This window comes from Wyeomyia smithii, chromosome 3 (assembly GCF_029784165.1).
Source record: "Wyeomyia smithii strain HCP4-BCI-WySm-NY-G18 chromosome 3, ASM2978416v1, whole genome shotgun sequence".
Lineage (NCBI taxonomy): Eukaryota > Metazoa > Arthropoda > Insecta > Diptera > Culicidae > Wyeomyia > Wyeomyia smithii.
This window is the reverse complement of record NC_073696.1, coordinates 116,800,161-116,821,969: the sequence shown is the minus strand read 5'-3', so window position 1 is coordinate 116,821,969 and position 21,809 is coordinate 116,800,161. Positions and strand designations below refer to the sequence as shown.

The 21,809-nt window shown below is 40.5% G+C and overlaps 1 protein-coding gene across 7 annotated transcripts in view; it reads right to left on the bottom strand.

The window, feature by feature from the left end:
* LOC129730320 (prolyl endopeptidase FAP) overlaps positions 1-21,809 on the bottom strand; it is a 343,985-nt gene that overhangs the window by 33,843 nt on the left and 288,333 nt on the right. For all 7 annotated transcript variants that reach the window (XM_055689577.1, XM_055689578.1, XM_055689579.1 and 4 more), the window contains 5 exons: positions 7,288-7,402; positions 6,735-6,849; positions 5,984-6,595; positions 4,966-5,318; positions 4,775-4,893 (listed from right to left, as the gene is read on the bottom strand). In XM_055689577.1, the coding sequence (XP_055545552.1) occupies positions 4,775-4,893; positions 4,966-5,318; positions 5,984-6,595; positions 6,735-6,849; positions 7,288-7,402 (1,314 nt within the window). The remainder of the gene's footprint in view (positions 1-4,774; positions 4,894-4,965; positions 5,319-5,983; positions 6,596-6,734; positions 6,850-7,287; positions 7,403-21,809) is intronic.

Sequence of the window (21,809 nt, the reverse complement as noted above, 5' to 3'; positions counted from 1 at the left end):
TGGTGCGCTGGCTAATGCTCCAGTTATTGATAGGCATGCCAGACGTTGTAGCTTATCCAGCTTTTTCTGAGCTGATGTTTGTGTAGTTTTAGGCCACCACACTAATGAGGCATACGTTATTCTGGGTCTCACTATAGCCAAGTAAATCCAATGAATTATCCTTGGTTTGAGTCCCCACATCTTACCAAATGTATTGCTGCAAGCCCAAAGAGCATTGTTGGCTTTTGAGATTGCGTACTCCAGATGGTCGTTTCAGTTAAGCTTATGGTCAAGCATGACACCTAGGTACTTGGTTTGCTTGGATACTGTGTTTCTCCCAACTTTAGAGTTGCAATATTATACTTTCTCTTTCTTGTGAATGGGATAATGACTGTTTTAGAAGGATTAACATTTAGTCCTTCCTGCTTACACCATTTGAGTGTGTAGTTTAGGGCAGTTTGCATTCTATTAGTAATAGTAGGCCCACATTTGCCCCTAACTAAGATAGTAATATCATCAGCAAATCTAATGACTTCATAACCTAGGTTTGTTAAGTTGTTAAGAAGATCATCGACTACCAGAGACCACAATAAAGGAGATAAAACCCCTCCTTGCGGGCATTCTCTTGTTGGTTTTGTCGTTAAAGTTGATCTTCCTAAATTGGCTGTGATTAACCGATTGTCTAACATAGCAAGTATCCAGTTCGAGATGCATATGTCAAAACCCCGATTTATCATAGCTTTCTTTATAGATTCGTGAGAGGCGTTGTCAAATGCTCCCTCAATATCAAGAAAAGCTGCCAGAGAGATTTCCTTGGCATCAAAAGACTTTTCTAGTTTTTAAACCAACGTGTGAAGTGCTGTTTCAGTTGATTTACCAGCTTGGTAGGCAAACTGGAATTTGTTCAATGGTCTACTGTTCAAATATGATAATTTGATATGTAGATTGATGATTTTTTCCATCATTTTTAAGATGACAGACGCTAGACTGATTGGTCTGTATGCTTTGGGACTCGTCCTGTCACGTTTTCCAGCCTTAGGAATAAATATGACGCGGACTTCTCGCCTTTTACTAGGAATGTAGCTTAGTACCATGCTAGCCCTAAACATCTCTACCAGAAGGGGGACTGTAATATCCTTACTCTTTTGTAAAAGCACTGGATAAATCCCATCCGGTCCAGGCGATTTAAAGGTCTTGAAGGAATCCACTGCCCACTCAACTCTTGACCTCGTGAAAATAACACTGGCTATTTCTTGAACTCTAGTCTTGTCATGAATTGAGCTAGACTGAGCTATATAGAAGTCCTGTGCGTTATCAGAAGTCGAATGAGTCGAGCCAGGGAAGTGTGTATCCATCGAGACACTAAGTGTTTCCTGAGAATCTGTTGTGAATTGACCATTTTTATTTTTCAAACTGCCTAGTCCATTGGTGTGATCTTTAGAGAGGGCCCTGTGAAGTCTGGCTACAGCAGGCAAGCTTTCAACTTGCGCACATGTAAGCTTCCAGTCCCTTCTCTTCGATTTACGAATCTCTCGATTGTATTCGGTTAGACACCTTTTATACTCTGTCCAATTACCGGTAGTTTTAGCTTTGTTAAAAAGCCTTCTGGATGATTTTCTAAGCTATTCAAGTTTACTGTTCCACCAAGATACGTCCCTGCTAGAAGTTTTCCGTTTCAGCGGACAACATTTTTCGAAGGCTTCCGTTATATTGGCTAGAAAAGTTGAGGAAACAGATTCAAGCTGCTCGGTGGAAGAGATGTCCACTGAGAGTAAATTCTTGTTCTAAAGTGTGGAATTATAGCTATCCCAATTAGTTTTTCTAGGGTCCCTGAATGTTTCAGTAACGAGTTCCACTGAAACATAGTCAAACATAATCTGCTTATGATCCGATAATGATTGTTCATCTGACACGTGCCAATTCCCAATCATACCGGATAATTTTGAGCTGCAAAGTGTTAGATCAAGAACTTCTTGTCTAATTCTTGTAACAAATGTTGGATCATTACCTTGATTACAGATGTTAATGTTGTGTGCAATTAAGTATTGAAGTAAACATTCACCTCTAACATCGATGTTGCTTCTGCCCCAGACAGTGTGATGGGCTTTCGCGTCACATCCTATGATGAGCTGTTTGTTCTTAAGTGTGCAGTGTTGGACAAGCGCGGCAACTTCTTTGGGAGGAATCTCAACGTTGTCTCCCGGGAAATAGGCAGAAGCAACAATGATCTCCGTAATTCCTCGGGTCGTTGGAACCTCCAATTGTATTGCCACAATGTCTCTACTGATGAATTCTGTAAGGGGTGCAAATGTTAGATTTTCCCTTATAAGAATTGCTGCTCTAGGAGTAGTTTGTGTACTAACATAAAGAAGCTTACATTTTGGTGTAGAAATTCCTAGTATTTTATTCTTATTGGACCAAGGTTCTTGGATTAAACCTACGTCCAGGTTTTCACGGGTGAACCTTCTGCATAGGACGCTACTTGCTCCTTTTGCATGGTGAAGGTTCACCTGAATAAATTTAATATTATTCGGCATTGTTGTTTTGGTTTCTATTATTCAGAGGCGCGAGGTGGTCCATATGATTGGAATGGTTTCCAAAAGTGGGTGTGCCCGTTCTCATCGTATTCATAGCCGGGTCTGCATGGCTTTTTGATTGACGGACAGCGTTTGCAGGTTTTCCATAGTCTGACCATCATCCGAATAAAGTCAATTTTTTCCGCAAACGTTATCGCATGATGATTTCCAATTGCGTTGACAAAGACAGAGCGCATCCAATTAAATTTAGATCAATTGGATAGTGGTTCTGTTTCTGACGTGGGACACGTATTACCAATTACAAGCTGGTTCCCGCTTTGCTTGCTTTTGGCTGATTACTGATTCACTATAAATAAAGGATGTACGAAAATCAATCACTCATTTAGCTTTGGTTGGCCGTGCTGCACAGACAGAGCGTTGCGATGCGTACTTCTGGCTGGTTAGACCGCATCACACATTGCAGCGGTAGCATTATCGACAGCGGTTAATTTCGTTATTAGTGGTTAGGAGAGGTTCCGGAATGCTATCTTAGGCGTCGTACACAAATTACGTAATGCCAAAAATCCAGACGTAACAACAAGTTATGTTCGATATGATTCCACCTCCTTAAATTACGTAACCCTAAACAACCTGCCCCCCAGTGAGAAAATTGAGGTTTCGCATTCAAAAATGGCATCGTAGCCAAGGGTACATGATCAAGCAAATGTCCGTGGAGAACTGTTCTCAACTTTAATACCAGAACAAAGCAGAGCTTCACCGTAGGAAGGCCAAAACCCTCAACAGGCAAAGTTGCCCCGACAGCGAGAGTTATGGTGAATTTGGTGAATGATATGACTGATGCTGCTCGCTACCGTACAAAGACAGCATTTTACTAAAGGAAGTGCCGCTGCATCAGCTGGGCCCGCCACTATCGATACTGATACCTGCTGCAACTGCTACTATCCGCTGCCACTGCTGCTGCTACTGCTAAGTGCTGTTGTCGCTGTCTAGTACTAATATGAGCAGCTTCGGCTGAAACAGACTCTCATATAAGCCGAATAGCACATTCCAAATTACTAGGGGTTATAATTCTGTCTACCGTGCTTGGGAAAATAATGATATAACGACCAATCAGAGGTCGAATTTTTCGTTTTGACAAGGTTTTGACAAGTTTCTTCTTGACAATTTTCAATACCACAATAGTTTGAATAATAAAATTACAGTTCTCTGCACTTGGGAGAATTCTTAGAAGATTTTTCAATCGATTGCTGCAAGAACGAAGGAAATCCATCGTAAAAAAAACTAACCGATTTATTAGCATTTGAAATTGGACATATTTTTCACTTTTTCCGGTTTTAGATTTTCATTTTTCATCCCTATGTAGCCGAACTTCCTGAGAAACGTAGTCAAAAAGTGCTGCTCCTTGATAATTATAGCTTTTTAACCATTCCTGTGAATTCATCTTACGTGAGAGTTCGCATAGTAATTGCTCGCCGGGTTCGTAGCTTCAACGTTATGTTTACGAGAAAACCCATTTAAGTCCCTGAGAAAAGGGGGCACCAAAATTCACAGAAATGGTTAAAAACCTATAATCTTTCATTTTTTCTAGTTTGACGTTATGCACAGTCTTACTGGGTTGCGACGAATATTTCTATTACGCATCTGTAGCGAAATATGATTACAGTTTCAATTTGATAAATTATTCTCTCAGTTTCGTTACGTGGTGTGATGACTTTCTATTATGGAATACGAATAATTCACGCTATTTCATGTTTCAACCGTGGTTGCGAATAACAATTTTCGTAATCTTCCGTCCAGTCTGCGTTTGCGTATAATTGGCACTAACTTATATACTTTCTTATAAGACGTTTCATCCTTATTAATGAAGTGTTGTACACGTTTTTAAAACGGATTTAGCATTATATTAAAGGTTATAAAAACTAAGTATGTACAATTTCGAAATAAAATGTTTAACAACAATATTTAAAAGCCACATTTCGTATATTGTATTTTCAACCTGCTGTGTTTATAGCCCCGTTTAAGTTTTTGTACACTTATTGGATGCTCGCAGCTCGATAAATTTTATAAATTCAATTTTTTGCGTTTATCGTTAAGTTGGAACGGAGCAGTAGTTTAAATGAGCTTTAACATATTGTTTAAACCCCAAACATAACCTGCAAAGATTCACCCCATGTGAACAAAGCGCTGCTTGTGCACGGATTAGAGCTACCCGCATAAATTGCTTATATATTGTACAGCCTTCTAAAAACTAAACTCACCATGAGAAATTGCTTATCTCGCAGCTTTTCAGCGTGTTTTGATAAATCACTGTCATCATAGCCCTTGTAATTGTCGGTAACGTTCGGCAATCCCATGTAGCGCTCCGTGTACGCCGAGTCTGTGCAAAAGGGGATTGGGTTGAAAATAATTTCATCGGATGGCTGGCAGTGCAATTTACAGCCCAACTTACCGTAGAGCTTCCAGTTAGTGACAGGAGCAACACTGACGCCACACTGAAACAGCGTTGTCGGGCTGGCCATAGCTAGGGTTGCCGTATAGCCACCGTAACTCCAGCCCCAGATGCCAACTCGTCGCTTGTCAACAAAGTGTAAACTATCCCGGAGATACTCGGCGACTTCGAGCTGATCGGACACTTCCACGGTACCGAGCCGCCGGTACACTTCGTGCAGCAGCTGATAGCCCTGTCCACTGGAACCCCGACCATCGATTTGGGTGATGATGTAGTCTTTAGTTCCAGCCAGATATGTGTTCCAATCGATGCGCCACTTGTCGGTTACGAGCTGTGTTCCAGGGCCCGAATAGCTGAGGGGTGGAGAAAATATAAGATTGTGGGATAGGAGCTAAAATTTTGATTTTACTATCGTACAAAATCCACGGCATAGAGCTTAAACAAATCAATTTAATAAGAATTCCATATCAATTCAATAATAGGTCAACTCTAGTAAATACAGAAGTGCGTCAAAAGGCCTCGAATTAATTGTTCGCCGGATTCGTCGCTTCTACGTTTGCTTACGAGAAAACTTATTTAGGTCTCCGAAAAAGTTATATTCGTTAGAGGCACCAAAATTCACAGAATCGCTTGTAAAGATTTGCCTCCTTTGCTTATGATAGAAAATTCCATATTATTCCACGCAAATTTAGGGTATCGAACGTCTTCATCAGTGGTTTTCTTCGGCCCCCTTTGCATAAGATTGCTGCAGAAAAACTGCCGAAGAAAACCACTGACGAAGACGTTCGATATGTAATATTGCACATAATTTTCAAACAAAATCTAGGTTTACGTCAGAACTAACTAAAAATTAAATGAGAAAAAAATTTACGTGACGTGTATTATTCAGATTTTTTTACTGTGTATGAATAACTAATCTATTCCTATTCCAGGCTCAAATAGCCAGGGTGACAGGAAGTCGATTGATAGTTAAAAATTCCCAACATAATCTTTCAATTCAACATTATGCCATACTTACACGTGAACGATCATCGGGTACCGTGTGATTTCGTCCTCGCGCAGTCCGGGAGGCAGGAACAGGCGCACCTGTGCATGATAGCCTCCCGAAATCATTACAGGGAACGATTTGACCTGTGGCAGTGCAACTCTGGAAACGCGCTCCACCAGCGCTGTATTGTTCTGCAGGTAGAATAGAACCTGTGTGGGACTTTTGCTCGGATCCAGCAGAATTCGATATATGGCACTGAATGGCACCACTGGGCCGAGGCACTCTATCAGAGCAAACTCGTTGCTGTTGGGCGCGAAAGTTGCCGTAAAAAACTGGCACGGAGCTTGCGGAATGATTGGTGGTTCTTCTGCTTTTCGCTTCTTTTTTGGAGAGGCCGTTATCACTGGGATTTCAATGTACTCCTCTTCGTCCTCGCCGTCGTCCTCCCAGTCATCGTTCCACTGTTGCTGCACCCGGTTAGAGGCCTTAACCATGGTCACCTGATGCGAATGGCCACTGTGTTGATGAAAACAGGTAAGACACCGAGGAGCACGGGGTGATGTGCCCTGTTTGGGAGGCAATGATGACGCCCGGTATAAATGTTGCTGCCCGGGTGAGTGCTCTGGGACGCCCAAATAATAGCTGTTAAAGAGTGACGGGTAAAGTGTAAAAATCGTATAAAATCGAATCTCTCGGTAGCAGTGACATTCACTGTCAGGTTCAGGCGGCCTGTAGCCAGTAGGACCATAAAGCAGACTCACAGCAAGCTAGATATACTCACATAAAGTTGTTGGTCTGATCCCAGTGGAGTATTTTATTCACCTCGAAGCGGCCATGTGTCAATGGAATGATACGTTTTTTGCCGATGTGTACATGCACCAGATGTCGGAAATGTCCTGCAGGAAAAAAATAAAATTCAATAGAAAAGGCTTGGGTAAAAAAGTTCGGTCAACCGAATCCATAACACTCTTGTAGTATAAACAGTCGAATGGAGTAGAAAGAAAATCGACAATATTATGCTATCCTAGCTTTTGTGTGCTCAAAATTTGCACTATAGAATAGTTGTTTATTTCAAGTTGCGTAACTTTGCATGCATAATCCGATATGCAATAAATTCGATAATCATTTTGAGATTCAATCAATTTTCAAATTTATAGACACTTGCGCTTGATTTACTGCTAATCAATCATGTTATTAAAGTCCCAACCGTCTGTTGTGTCAGTCGACTAGACCGGGCTTTTATGGCCAAGCTTAAAAACGTCGGAAATAACTTCATAACAAAAGAGGTGTGCACACCTACATCAAAGCATGTTTTGGCACCCTGTCTGCCTTACCTGCCGCTCCGTCTCGTAATGGTGAAATGGCAATGTAGGAGCTTCCATTCTGGCTGAAAAAGGGAACTGACATCTCATCCACCCAGCCGCGCCCGTCGCCACTAATCCGATGTGTCTGTGTACAGAGAGCGTAAGAATTTATAGGCGGAGAAAAAAAAATTCTACATTATCTTGCGTGTGAAAGAAAGGTATTGGCTGATCAACAATAATCTTTTCGAAAAAATATTTATTTTTCACGAACGAATGGGTTTTGATTGAGAACGGAGCTCGACTCCGATACAAAGAAAGTCTTAGGCGATAAAAGGATGCGATTATATCGGTTACATTTCGGTTGATAAATGATTTTGGATTGATGTGGACTAAAGTTGAAATTGTATGGTGTGGTTTTCAGAATTGCTACATGCGCAATATAAAACATAGCGAATTAGGACCATTTTAACTATCACATAATTTATGTTTGCTAATTTTGTAAAGTTGCTCTTGAGGAAAAATTATGATTAATGAAGGCTGTAACTTTGTGTGGTAGCCAACATTATAGCAGCGAATTTTCATTCGAGTTGAGAAAAAAAGTTGCTTGGTATTTTTTTAGCATATTGGTTCAACGTTTATACATTTTTTTAACTGCAAGTGACCAATACTGCATTACCTTTTCATAGCGTTCCAACCAAAGCTATTTTCTACGAGAAAAGTAAGCATTCTAGAGCAGTTTTCGTTTCAGATTCAAAATAATTGAGAGAAACAGGTTAGCGTTTAGTTGGATTTTCATGCGAACCTGGGTGTCGTAAGCTGGTCAAAAAACTCTGAACGCTGCCGTATCCTCAGGCAGATTTGCAGTTGAAATTTACCGCTTACCAGTGTGAAAATTGAGATTTATTGTTTCAATTTCACAGCTGGGAAAAGTCCGCTTCGTCTAGCTCGTTTAGCTCGATTGAGGACGTGCTTGAATGGAAAGTTTTGAGTAATGCAGCTTTCTAATTTTCGGGGCGAACATGGCCTCAGAAAGGGTGCCTGTTTTTCGGAGAACAGAGGCCGACAAATTAAAAAAAAAACAGCAATGGTAATTTGCAAACCTGGTCTTGACAGCAACAATCCGACAAAGGCCTTACTAGATTCGTTTTCTGTACCAAAAACCAGTTTGACCGTGAGTTAGTCTACCAGGGTCTACGTCGGATTCGAAAGCATGATTGAAATTGAATTTTATATGTTCCATTTTGATTTGATTGTGTTAGCTTTGTGGGCGTGTTTTGCCGTCTGTATGATAACGCTTGTGGTTTATATGAATGGCATGTACGCCTGTCTGGCTGCTAATGGGCTTGTAATGGATTCTTGATGGACGTAAAACAAATAACTGTAACGAAATTTGCCGTCTTTTAGCATAGAAGTATACACCACATTCTCCAAAAAAGACCACAAAATGGAAATCATCTTATTTAATTTTCAACTTTAAATGTGGTTCGAAATACGAAATCCAATTGCAAAAAAAGGTAAGTAACATGTGTTTAACAAGCAAACAGCATTTCTTAAGGCTGCTCTAGTGCCTTCTAATTTGCTAGGATTTGTAACATTTACTCTGTATGCATTTGATAATGGCATTTGTTCGAATCGACCTACACTTATTTTTCTTTTAACTGTAAAAAAATGAAATAAAACCAATTCTTCGGCTCAAGTACTGATTACACATAAATTGTTTACCTTCGAAATATACTTTCCTGCTCAAGTTTACTCGTAGGCAATGTTGATGATCGATGAAAAAATAATAATAAACTTCGTCTGTCAGTTGATTGAGATAATCGTCATGAGTGAATAAATTCATTTTTTTGCTGGGATAAATTCAGGATAGCTCTGCAAACCGATTGTTCAATATTCGAAAATAGAGTATGTGTGTGAATACGAGAGAGAAGAATCGCGAGATTATTATCGGAAGTGAGAAACGATTGCAATCACTTGGACAATGTTTTCATTCTTTCTGAGATAGAAGTGTTGACAGCAAAATGGATTTTACATTGTTTTACAGAATGTTACTCACTGACATCATTAAGTAACAAAATCAACTGTTGTTTATCAGTTTTACTTTCATAGAAGGTTTGCTTACTGTTTTTTTTTTTGTTCACACAACATTTATTTGACACGGCACAATACAAATTAATGTTTTACGGAGCCAATTAAATCTAATGCCTCATGGTCTAGAATATCTTATAATCTAAAGGCAAATTCTTTACCCTCGCTGCCGACTACGAGCTGAAACTAAATCTAATACTAAAACTAACATGTTTTTTTTTGTTTCGCTGTTAAATTGGCACCTTGATGCTCTTCAAGTAGCTATAAACATGTAGCATGTATGGCAAGTTTCGCTGAGCGAGAATATCACGAACTGGCACATAGGGCTGTATTCCTCGGGCCCTGAGGGTATCCAAAAGTAGAGATCTGGCGCCGCAGAATTCAGCACACACCCAAACCTAGAGACATCATGCGAATGAAATCTCGTCCTACATCCAACCCCCGAAACCAAGGTTTGATGGAAACCTTGGGGATGATGCTGTGTAGCCACCTCCCCGGTTCTCCCTTATCCCACGAGGCCTGCCAGTTGACAAGTGTACTCTTACGTGAAAGTTTTAAAAATTCATTGTAGGCAATTGGTCTGTTATAAATATCACCGTTAGTTGCGCCCACCTTAGCCAAAGTGTCCGCTCTCTCATTGCCCGGAATGAGAAGGGACCCACACTAAGGTAATCTGAGAAGATTTTTCGGATAAAGCACTCAGATGTTCCCGTATTTTCCCCAGGAAATACGGAGAGTGCCTTACATCCTTCATCGATCGGAGAGCCTCAATAGAACTGAGACTGTCCGTAAAGATGAAGTAATGGTCCGTGGGCATTTTTTCAATAATCCCTAAGGTATACTGAATTGCAGCCAATTCTGCGACGTAAACAGAAGCAGGATTATCGAGCTTGTAGGAGGCGGTAAAATTATTGTTGAAGATACCGAAGCCAGTGGATCCGTTGAGAAGTGATCCATCAGTATAAAACGCATTGTCGCAGTTGATGTTTTTATATTTGTTATAAAATATTTTAGGGATCTGCTGCACGCGTAAATGATCCGGGATTCCACGAGTTTCTTCCATCATGGATGTATCGAAAAACACAGTAGAAACAGAAGTATCTGATAAGTTGACACGATTGGAGGTGTACGAGGAAGGATTTATACTTTGAGACATGTGATTGAAATACACAGTCATGAAACGGGTTTGAGAATTAAGTTTAACTAGCCTATCGAAATTTTTAATTACCAAGGGGTTCAAAACCTCACATTTGATGAGAATACGAGTAGTCAGATCCCAAAAGCGGTCTTTTAATGGGAGAACGTCCGCCAAAACTTCCAAACTCATCGTATGGGTCGAATGCATGCAACCTAAGGCAATACGCAAACAACGATACTGCAATCGTTCCAGCTTGATTAAATGGGTGTTTGCAGCGGAGCGGAAGCAGAAACACCCGTACTCAAGCACCGACAATATCGTTGTTTGGTAAAGCCTTATGAGGTCTCCTGGGTGGGCGCCCCACCATGATCCAGTAATTGTCCGGAGAAAATTCACTCTTTGTTGACATTTTTTCATCAAATACCGAACGTGACATCCCCAGGTGCCTTTCGAATCGAACCAGACACCAAGATATTTGTGTACCAAAACCTGAGAAATCGTTTCACCCATTAACTGTAAGTGGAGCTGAGCAGGCTCGCGCTTCCTAGAAAAAACTACTATCTCAGTCTTCTCCGGAGAGAATTCGATACCTAGCTGTAAAGCCCAAGCAGACGAATTGTCCAAGGTATCTTGCAATGGTCCTTGCAAATCGGCAGCTTTGGCTCCTGTAACAGAGACCACGCTGTCGTCTGCAAGTTGTCTTATCGTGCATAAATTTGCCAGACATGCGTCAATGTCATTCACATAAAAATTGTAAAGAAGGGGGCTTAAGCATGAGCCCTGGGGAAGGCCCATGTAGCTAATACGAAAAATTGCCAAATCGCCATGCGTAAAATGCATATGCTTTTCGGACAACAAATTATGCAAAAAATTGTTCATGTTCAATTGTTGGTGAAAATCCTTGTCGGTGAAGTTTGCCCGAAAGAATGTCAATAGAAACGGAATCAAAAGCCCCCTTAATGTCCAAGAACACAGATGCCATTTGTTCTTTGCGAGCATAGGCTAGCTGAATATCTGTAGAAAGCAACGCAAGACAGTCATTCGTTCCTTTGGCACGGCGGAAGCCATTGAGTATCTGATAGTAGACCGTTTGATTCGACCCAATGGTCTAAACGACGGAGTATCATTTTCTCCATCAATTTCCGGATACAGGATAGCATTGCAATCGGCCTATAAGAGTTGTGATCAGAAGCTGGTTTTCCCGGTTTTTGGATGGCGATCACCTTCACTTGCCTCCAATCCTGCTCCAGAAACTTATTGAACAAGTTCAACAAGCGCCTCTTGGCATTGCCGGGTAGACTCTTCAACAAGTTGAATTTGATTCTATCTAACCCAGGCGCGTTATTGTTACAGGACAGGAGGGCAACTGAAAATTCTGCCATCGTAAAAGGTGATTCTATCGCATCGTGGCCCGGAGACGTATCGCGAACAAATTTTTACGCAGGAACAGAGTCCGGACATACTTTCCTGGCAAAATCAAATATCCAACGACTTGAAGACTCCTCGCTTTCGTTGACCGTTATACGATTTCGCATTCTTCGGGCTGTGTTCCAAAGAGTGCTCATCGATGTCTCCTTCGACGTTTCGTTTACGACCCGGCGCCAATATCCACGTTTCTTTGCTCGGACCAAGCTTTTGAACTTGGTCTCAAGCTCCAAATACCGCTCAAAGTCGTCGGGTTGACCTTTCACCCAAAAAAAGGCCTTAAACGCGTCGGATTTTTCCGTGTAGACATCGGAGCACTCTTTGTCCCACCACGGAGTGGGAGGCCGTTCTTTGATCGTCACGCCGGGATATCTCTTCGTTTGGGCTTGCAACGCGGCGTCGAGAATCAAGCCCGCGAGGAGGTTGTATTCTTCAAGTGGTGGGTGATGTTGAATCGACTCGACAGCTTCTGATATCATTTCCTCGTATAATTTCCAATCGATATTCCGTGTGAGGTCATACGGAATATCAACTGATCGCGTGCGAGTTGATCCATTATCAATTGAAATTTGAATAGGCAAATGATCGCTACCGTGGGGATCAAGGACTACCTTCCATATGCAATCCAACCGTAGCGATGTTCACCCATAAACATAAACATAAAGATAAATCTAAAGCACTGGGGCGCGCTGGAGGTTTCGGAACGCGTGTCATATCCCCGTTGTTTAATATTGTCAAGTCGTCGCAGAGGTTATAGATCAAAGAGGAACGGTTATCATTAGAAGGGGATCCCCAAGCCACGCCGTGAGAGTTAAAATCTCCCAAAATCAAACGTGGCGAGGGAAGAAGTTCTATTAAATCAAAGAGCAGCCGTTGCCCAACCTGTGCTCTGAAAGAAATATATATTGAGGCAATACAAAGCTCTTTACCTTGTATTGTCATTTGACATGCGACAGCTTCGACGCCTGGGAGGTTAATACGATAGAAGGAATAGCACTTCCTTATCCCTAGAAGTACTCCTCCGTAAGGGGTGTCTCGGTCGAGGCGAATTATATTAAAATCATGGAAGCTAAGATCTACATTTGAAGTTAGCCAAGTTTCACAGAGGGAAAATGCATCGCATTTATGCTTATTAATCAAAACTTTAAATGAATCAATTTTGAGGAGCCAGCAGGAGACTTTTAAGAGGATCAGTTATGTTGAAATTTTCAAAAATCCAGTCAACAATATATGAAATCTTCAGCAGTCCAGATTCTGGATGAATCTTGGACGAAAAAGAAGGAACAGTTGGGTTTTTTGATGTTCCTGGAAGTGCCGGAAACTCCTTATTTGAATTCAATTTTGCCAATCCCGGAGGAGTTTGCTTCGGATTTTCTACAGCACTTTTTTGTTTCTTAGTATCAGTCACTTCAGATGGAGACGTTCTCTGTCCTTTCCTAGGAAGCCTAGGAGAAGAAAGGTTTTTCCTCTTCCTAGATTTCCCGGGTTCAACAAAAGAAGATTCCCCAACTGAATCGTCAGAATCAGACTCATAGGTGGCAAGACCTCGAAGAGATTCGGGGAAACCAGTTTGGTGGCAGCGGCATTTGAGCATTTCTGCGAAAGTGCGCTTAGAGCGCTCTTTCAGAGACCGCTTGATCTTGTCTTGGCGCTGTTTGTACGCGGGACATGCAGACAGCTCATGCGGAGTCTGCCCACAATAAAGGCACTTTTCAGCACCCTTATTACAGGCGTCATCCGCATGTTGATCTCCGCACTTGTCACAACGTGCTTTATTGCCACAGTGGGAGGCCGTATGGCCCAACTGTTTGCACTTGAGGCAATTCATTACCCGCGGTACAAACAAGCGCACGGGCAGATGCACCTTGTTCACGAGCACATAGCTCGGCAGAGCAGACCCGGCGAAAGTCACGCGAAAAGAGTCTGAAGGGGTGTAAGTTTTTACAGCCTTGTCGAGCGATACTGAATGTAATTGCTTACATTCAAGTATCTTGGCAGGTTCAAGGCTAGAATCCTTGAAAAGGCTTTTTCCAGCCTTCAACAGGTCCTCGACAGTCAGACTCGATTCGCTGACCACACCGTCAATCTCAACTACGCGAGCTGGAATGTACACGTGGTACTCCCGCGTGAAAAGCTCACAATCAGCAATCTCGTTTGCTTGCTTGAGGTCGGACACCAAAACACGCAGCTTATTCGGGCGTACTTTGGTAATTTCAGTCACGGCTGTAAACCGTGCCAGATCTTTACATATTTGCATTGTGTTCAATGCTTCCACTTTCGGCCGGAGAAATACAGCCCCAATACCAGCTTTGCCCTCCGGATACTGCTTAAGCCGATGGGTAGCTTCCTGCGGTGTTCCATTCTTAACCCTTGGAACTTTGTATCCGGGAGGGCTAGGCGGTAGAACGAGCGGGTTTTCATCCCCGCGTTCGTCGTCCATGTTGGACGCGTAAGCCACACACGCAAAATGCCAATCAACAAATAATATTGTAGAAAAAAAAAACCAAGAAAAAAAAACTACTAATCTTCTGCAGCCGCTCTCCACCGCAATCAGCGCACGGGCGATGCCAATCTCCAGTCCTTCACACAAGAGTCCGGTAGCAAAAGCTGCAGCCGCTCCAGCCACACAGCAGCACCAGTACAGCCCACCAGTACCAGTACCAGTACCAGTACCAGTACCAGTATCAGTACCAGTACCAGTACCAGTACAGTACACCAGTACAGCAGTACGCCGGGTACTGGATCTCTCGCAGTAGCGACACAACGTACAGTCTGTGGCGTACGGTAGCAATAGGCGATGATGCGTTTTTTTGTCTTCAATAGACGACGGCAACGAGCAGCAGTGCACACGCAATACAATGCACGGTGACCTTGAAAGCGATTAACTGGTCGGCACTATCGAGATCGAAATGAAATTGCGACCGAACACGACGAGAGCACAATTCGGAATGGTTTGCTTACTGTTGTGTGCTATGAAAAGATCCCAAATTTGGTATCGTTTGGAATACCCCCCTCTGTGGGACCCCTCTTTGTCGCAATGTCAGGCATTTTTTGTTCAAACTTTCTTTATTCTTTTTCTCACAATTCTTATACGCAAGATGTCCGCAAAATACTGAAAGATAATTTGAAAAAAAAAAACTAAAAAATTCAGAATAAATCTAACTTTTGACCGGAAGTGTTGCCAGATATATTATTTTTCTATTTGAAAACTAAATTTACATTTGTCGGGAAGTGCTACCATTTCTACTTTGAATTTGATAATTTCGTCGTGTTCCTTGAAAAATTTCACGTAAGAAACAATTAGGGGAACTGCTCCATTATTCATCTCAGCCCGTATATTCATCTCATTCAACATGTAAACACAACTGAAAATAGGAAAAAACGCATATTTTCTAATCCACGGAATGGATTCTTCTCAGTTCACTTTAGATTCCTCATAAAGAATAATCCTCAAAAACTCACTTAAAAGCACTAATTTGATATTATAGTCGGGCATCTGCACTCGAAAACTCACTTAATTCAATCACCTACCTCAGAAAACAAAATCCGCGCATCGTTCTATACGGCTACAACGGGACTCGTTCAGCAGCCAACCAACGTTTTTTTTCATCACTAGCGGACCACTTTTTATTTTAATCACTAAACACAATCACTCACTACACTAAGAATACTTTAATCCTTGAAATGTTCACCTTAAATTTCCTAAAACAAGCTTGAATTAGCAGAATTATATGAGATGAATTTCTATAATTCCTAAATTTCAACCGTATGTATTCTTATCTGTTTTCACTGCGTTGAAGAAAATCAAGAGTTGCCAAATCAGTTTCTGTTAATACGAAAAAATCATACTGAAAATGTTGAATTATTCCGACATAATTGACACAAATCTACAGCACTGTAGTGGTTTCCTAGGTTACCTATTTTGCACGTTAACAACTGCAGCGGATGTCTAGGTAACTACTACGACGTTATAATGTGATGTGTTTATAATGTGATTCATTCATGATTAACAGTGTGATGAATTCAGGGGCATCGTGAGATGAATAATTGAGCAGTGATTCAAGTTTTGAAATGGATATGGAAGCGTTGTGAAAAATGGTTTGTTTTACAAAATTCAGGATAAATCTAGCTAATTTTACCAAATATACAATGCTAAACGATTCCATAAGAGTACGTAAGCATATTTAGCTTATTTGTTCAATGAATATCGGCTTAATGAGATGAATAATGGAGCAGTTCCCCTATCACTCTGAAATAATATGAGTCAATCTCGTGATATACCATTTTTACCAAACAAGTATTAAATTTCTCCATTTTATATCAAACAATCATAATTATTAGCAAATGTCTATTAACTTTCTAACCCAAAGAACAAACCAACAAATGATTTTTAGGGTTGTTCTACCAATCAAGGAATCCAACAATATTTTTTTCTTTTCGCAGCAGTGTTGCCATTTTTCTCTCAATTATGTCCCAAGAATTAATTATTTCATTAAAAGTTATATCGACACCAACATTGAGATTTTACAAATTGAACCTAGATGAATAATTCCCCCAACTTTGAGCCAAATCCGTAATGGTCGATGCCAAGTTCATGCTTTTTCGTTGTCACTTCGTATGGAATGACTTTTATATATATTCCGGCAATTGTTTGAGAAATTAGCTATGCTAGTCCACCGAAATGCGAAACATTGTGATTTTACCCCTCAACTATTGTGCTATTGAAAAATGTAGAGCCGTTTGACAAAAATGCTTCTTTTGGCCAATCAGAAATGAAAACAAGGCCAAATATTAGGCGACACTTTCAGTCTCAGTCTAAATCAAACTGAAACACCTATTGTTGTTGTTTTGGTCGCTCGAGGGCACAATGACACAAGTACTGGAAGTATTACTCTCAGTAATCACGTATTAAAACCTAGCATAAGTTTAGTCTTTATTGTCTATCCGATCACTGTTGCAAGAGGATGATTCACTGAAAAGTGCAAGTAGAGCTGCGGTAAGTCGCAGCGAAGCAGGCGGCGATTTCAAATATAATGTGTTTGTATGGTTTTTACGACAACCAGTGTTCTCAGGTGTTTAGACTTATCTGGATCATCCAGATTTTTGAACATGTTTCCAGATAGGCAGATTTGATATCCAATTGGGTCCTACAGGTTTACCAGTTTCATTCTCACTTCTTGAGTTTAAAGTATCGCAACAACCTTAAAAATGTATCGCAAACCGAAAACACTGAAAGAAGAAAAACGATACGTGGTGAAACAAGTAAAAGACCAATTTTTTTAATCACGTTTTTTTTTTCTGAAAAGGCATCTTTTTCAATTAATATATAAAAACTGGTATAGCTTTAGGACCCAATTATCCAAATTTATCGGCTTCCGCCATGATCCATCTTCCATCTGCACTCCACCACAGAAGGTACGCAGCACCTGCCATTCGAAAACTCCAAGGGCGCGTTGGTCATTTACAAACATGGTCCAAGTTTCGTGACCGTAGAAAACTTCTGGTCTGATCCGTGTTTTGTAGATGGTTAACTCCATGCGGTGGCGGATTTCACTCGAGCGGAGTCCGAAGTAAGCACGATTTCCTGCCATAAGTCGACGAATTTCTCTGCTGGTGTCGTTGTCAGCAGTCACCAGTGAGCCCAGGTACACGAACTCGACTACCACCTAGATTTCATCACCGCTAATTTGAATTCGTGGTGGGCGGTTGATACTGTCTTCTCTAGAGCCTCTTCCTCTCATGTACTTAGTCTTCAATGCGTTTATGGCCAGTTCAATTCGTCAGGCTTCAGCCTTCAGTCTGATGTACGTCTCCGTCATCTTCTCAAGTGTTTGTGCTACAATATCAATGTCATTGGCGATGCCAAAAAGCTATCACACCTTCCAAAGCGATGTTGACTAGCAAGCACGATAATCCATCACCTTGCCGTAACCTCCTTCGAGATTCGAAGGGGCTTGAGAGTGTCCCCGTAACTCGAACTACGTACATCACCCGTTCCACCGTCGACTTGACCAAGCGTGACAGTTTATTCGAGAAACCGTAATAGTGCATAATCTGCCATAGCTGGTCTCGATCGATTGTGTAAAACGCTGTGGGCACATTATATTCACGGCATTCCTGTAGGACCTGCCGTACCGCGAGTATTTGGTCCATTTTGGCGCGGGCACCTATGAATCCCGCTTGGTATTGCCCCACGAACTCCCTCGCAAACAGTGATTGTCGACGGCAAAGAATTTGAGAGAGTACCTTGTAGGCGGCAGTGTTATTGTACAGTTGCAGCAATCCAACATGCCGCCGTTTTTATGATTGGGGCACACTTCACCCTCCTACCACTCCTTCGGTACTAACTCCTCCTCACAAATCTTGGCAATAACCCAAAGTAGCGCCTTAGCCAGTGACTGGCCACCGTGTTTCAACATCTCGCTGGAGAGTTGGTCAGCTCCAGCTGCTTTGTTGTTTTTCAGCCGGCCGATTGCCTTTTAACGCTCATGAAGGTCAGGGGCTGGAATTCTGTCGTCATCTGCGCGTACACCGAGATCTACTACAACTTCGTTGTCGTCCTTTGCTACATCGCCATTGAGGTGCTTCCGTAGTACTGCTCCCACCTTTCAATCACCACACACTTGTCCGTGAGAAGGTTGCCGTCCATGCACATATCGGCATGTGGCACGGAGCTTTGCGGGAGCTGATCAGCATCTCGTGGAACTTTCGTGTGTCATTTGCACGGTACAGTTCCTCCATGGCCTCGCGATCTCGATCTTCCTGCTGGCGCTTTTTCTTCTTTGAAACGGATTTTTACCTGTTTCGTGCGCATCGGTAGCGCTCCCCGTTCGCCCTCGTTTTCGTACTTATTGTAATCCGCAATGACGATAAATTGAACAAACATGCCGGTGTCAGTAGCGCCTTAAAATTATTTAATTGAAGTAGTTATTATTTTTCTGCTTCTCGCCAAAACGTTGCTAATAGTAATAAAATGAGTTACTTTCAAAACCATTTCCTTTTTCAAAGCAGAAGTCAGTTCCACCAACGCTGTTTTACAACTTCAAATACATGGTTTCTGGGCACTAAGCGACATTAGTGTTGGCATCGAAACGCCATCTCGATGGCCAAATCGCGAGCATAACTAAATGTGAAATTAAAGCTCCTATTACATCGAGAAACTATGTTGAAGTAAATCGATTGGATAGAGTACCAGAGTGCTGGACTGTGTAGCCCATGCAACAAACACATAACAATTGTATTTTTACGTGATAACTATGGTTATATTGATATATCACAAAAACACAAAAAAAGCATATTCTAAAATTACAGAAAATAAAGATTTTTCGATGGACAATTTTTAGAAAAGATCGTGGTTTGCTAATACTTGCTAACCAATAAGATATCTATTTCACAAAATTGTGTACTTTTTCATATTTATGTAATATTTTCCCTCAAAGTACTCAAAGAACTTTTGTACTCAGATGAAAATGACGTAATTTTAAAATTTTTATCGAGAAAAAATTTGTAAGAAAATAACTTGAGTGGATTCATAAAATTGTCAAAAGAAATCGTGAAATTCAGACAAATTTAAAAAAAAAAACTCTTACATCCCTGAAACTTGAAGAGTTAGAAATTTTGTATATTCTGTGAAGTTATATAGAATTTAGAGATCTAAACTTTGTCGAAAACCGCAAAGCTCTACGTGTAAGGGAAAAAAGTTGCCATCGCCACGCCACCTTCGTAGGTAAATTCCGAACTAAGTCAAACATTCAAATTGAAGCCCTAACTATACCGAGAAACTTTGTAGAAAATCGGAAACCGATTGGTCAAACCCTAAGAGCGCTAATAATTTCGTTCTGCTAGATTTCATTCCTTGCCCAGTGTGCAATGTCTGGTCGTGGCAAAAGAGGCAAAGTCCAAGGAAAGACAAAGTCTCGTTCATCTCGTACTGGGCTTCAATTCCGGTCAAATTTACTAATTACTGAATAATGAAAATTTTGCGCGTTGGTACTGGAGTAGGTATACAGTGGCTGTAATCGAAGAATTTGCTGCAAAAATGCTAGAATTGGCGGGAAACGCGGCTAGAGATAATAAAATGAGAAACATTCCGCGGCATCTGCAGTCGGAAATCCGCAATGACGATGAGTTGAACAGGCTTTTCTAAAATATTTACATAACATATAATTTCGTGTTGTTATTTTTTTTACAAAGCTCGCTTTTAAGCAGTTTTCAATGAATGTTTACAATACAAAGTTTGTTGAGCTACAATGCTTTGAATAAAGTGTATACCAAATTCATGGGGCTTTTCAAAAAATTGTTCTTCACCCTAAAAAAATTCTCCTGTCGTGAAAAATAGTCAATTTACTACGCCCAATGCGTGTGTAGTACGGTGTCCCAAAAAAATCGATGTTGAAAAAGTAAGTGTGCTCAGCCCTTAATTGAAAGATAATGTTATTTATAGCATTTTTGTAGAACATTTCGACTTTCTAAAAAATTGTTTTCAGGTTGCCCAAACGTGATTTATGAACTGACTTTTTTAAGCTACAAAATCACTCTTTTGCACTTTTTTCAATGCTGTTCGATTCCCACATTTTTCGATATATTTTTTAATTCTTGTGAGGTTGTTTTTGAATATTTTGCATCGTGTAGTTCAGCATCGCATTCAATTATTTGACTCACATAGCCCATTAAACATCATAGAAAAATTAATTTTTCCCATAATTTTTAGATAAAACCCTTCAAAACACAAATAAAAAAAATTTGATCGAAAACTGAAGTTTTCACTGCGAAGCGGAATTCATGACGAAAATTTACATGAAAAGAGATCCTTGATATCTTATCGGGGGCTGAGATTTTGGCATTTTTATATGTGATGGAAAACTATGCACTTTTACAAATACGTCGAATAACTGTTTTATTTGGGAAGATAGAAAATAACAATGTTTAGAAAACAAATGCATTTTTGGATGGCTGATAACTTAGTCGAAGGTTTAAAAATTCTGGAAATCTGCGAAAAAAGTTAGAACGAAAATTGTGATTTTTGGTGCCTTTCAATAGAAAATTTTATGTTGCACGTAATATGTACGAGATGCAAACATGATGTCTTCGGCAAAGTTTCTTGTTTTTTGCTTGCGTCTTAATCTGACTAAAAAGTAAATTTTTTGTCTCACTCTGTCATTTCTACATTAAAAGATGCATTTTAAGATATCCTGAAACTTCTCCGAACATACCTTATGGTTATAATTTACTTTTGAATCACTATTCAATTTATCGCACAAACACGGCAGAATAGTAGCATTTTTGTAAAAATGCTCAGTTTTCCATCACATGTAAAAACGCCAATATATCAGCCCCCCCGATAAGATATCTAGGATCTTTTCTTATTTTCGTCTTGGGTCCCGCTTTGCAGTAAAAATTTCAGTTCTTGATCAAAATTATTTTATATGTGTTTTGAAGGGTTTTATCTAAAAATTATGAGCAAAATTCACTTTTCTACGATGTTCAATGGGCTCTTTGTGTCAAAGAATTGAATGCGTTGCTAAACCAAACCATGCAACCTTACAAAAATAAAAAAAATATATGGAAAAATGTGGGAATCGAACAGAGTTGAAAAATATGCAAAAGAGTGGTTTTGTACCTAGAAAAAGTCATTTTTTCATAAATCAAGCTTGGGCAACCTGAAAACAACTTTTTAGAAAGTCGAAATGTTCTACAAAAATACTATAAATAACATTATCTTTCAATTGAGAACTTGACTTTTTCAACATCGACAGCCTATTGTGTAGTGTTTCGCTCAAACAAAAATAATCAAAAAAACTTGCTATGTACTGTAATAATCATTAAGTAGTTTTGATAGGAATTTTGGTATTTAAACTATTAACAGGAACAAGTTTTGAACACAAGTTGATACAAAAAGTTC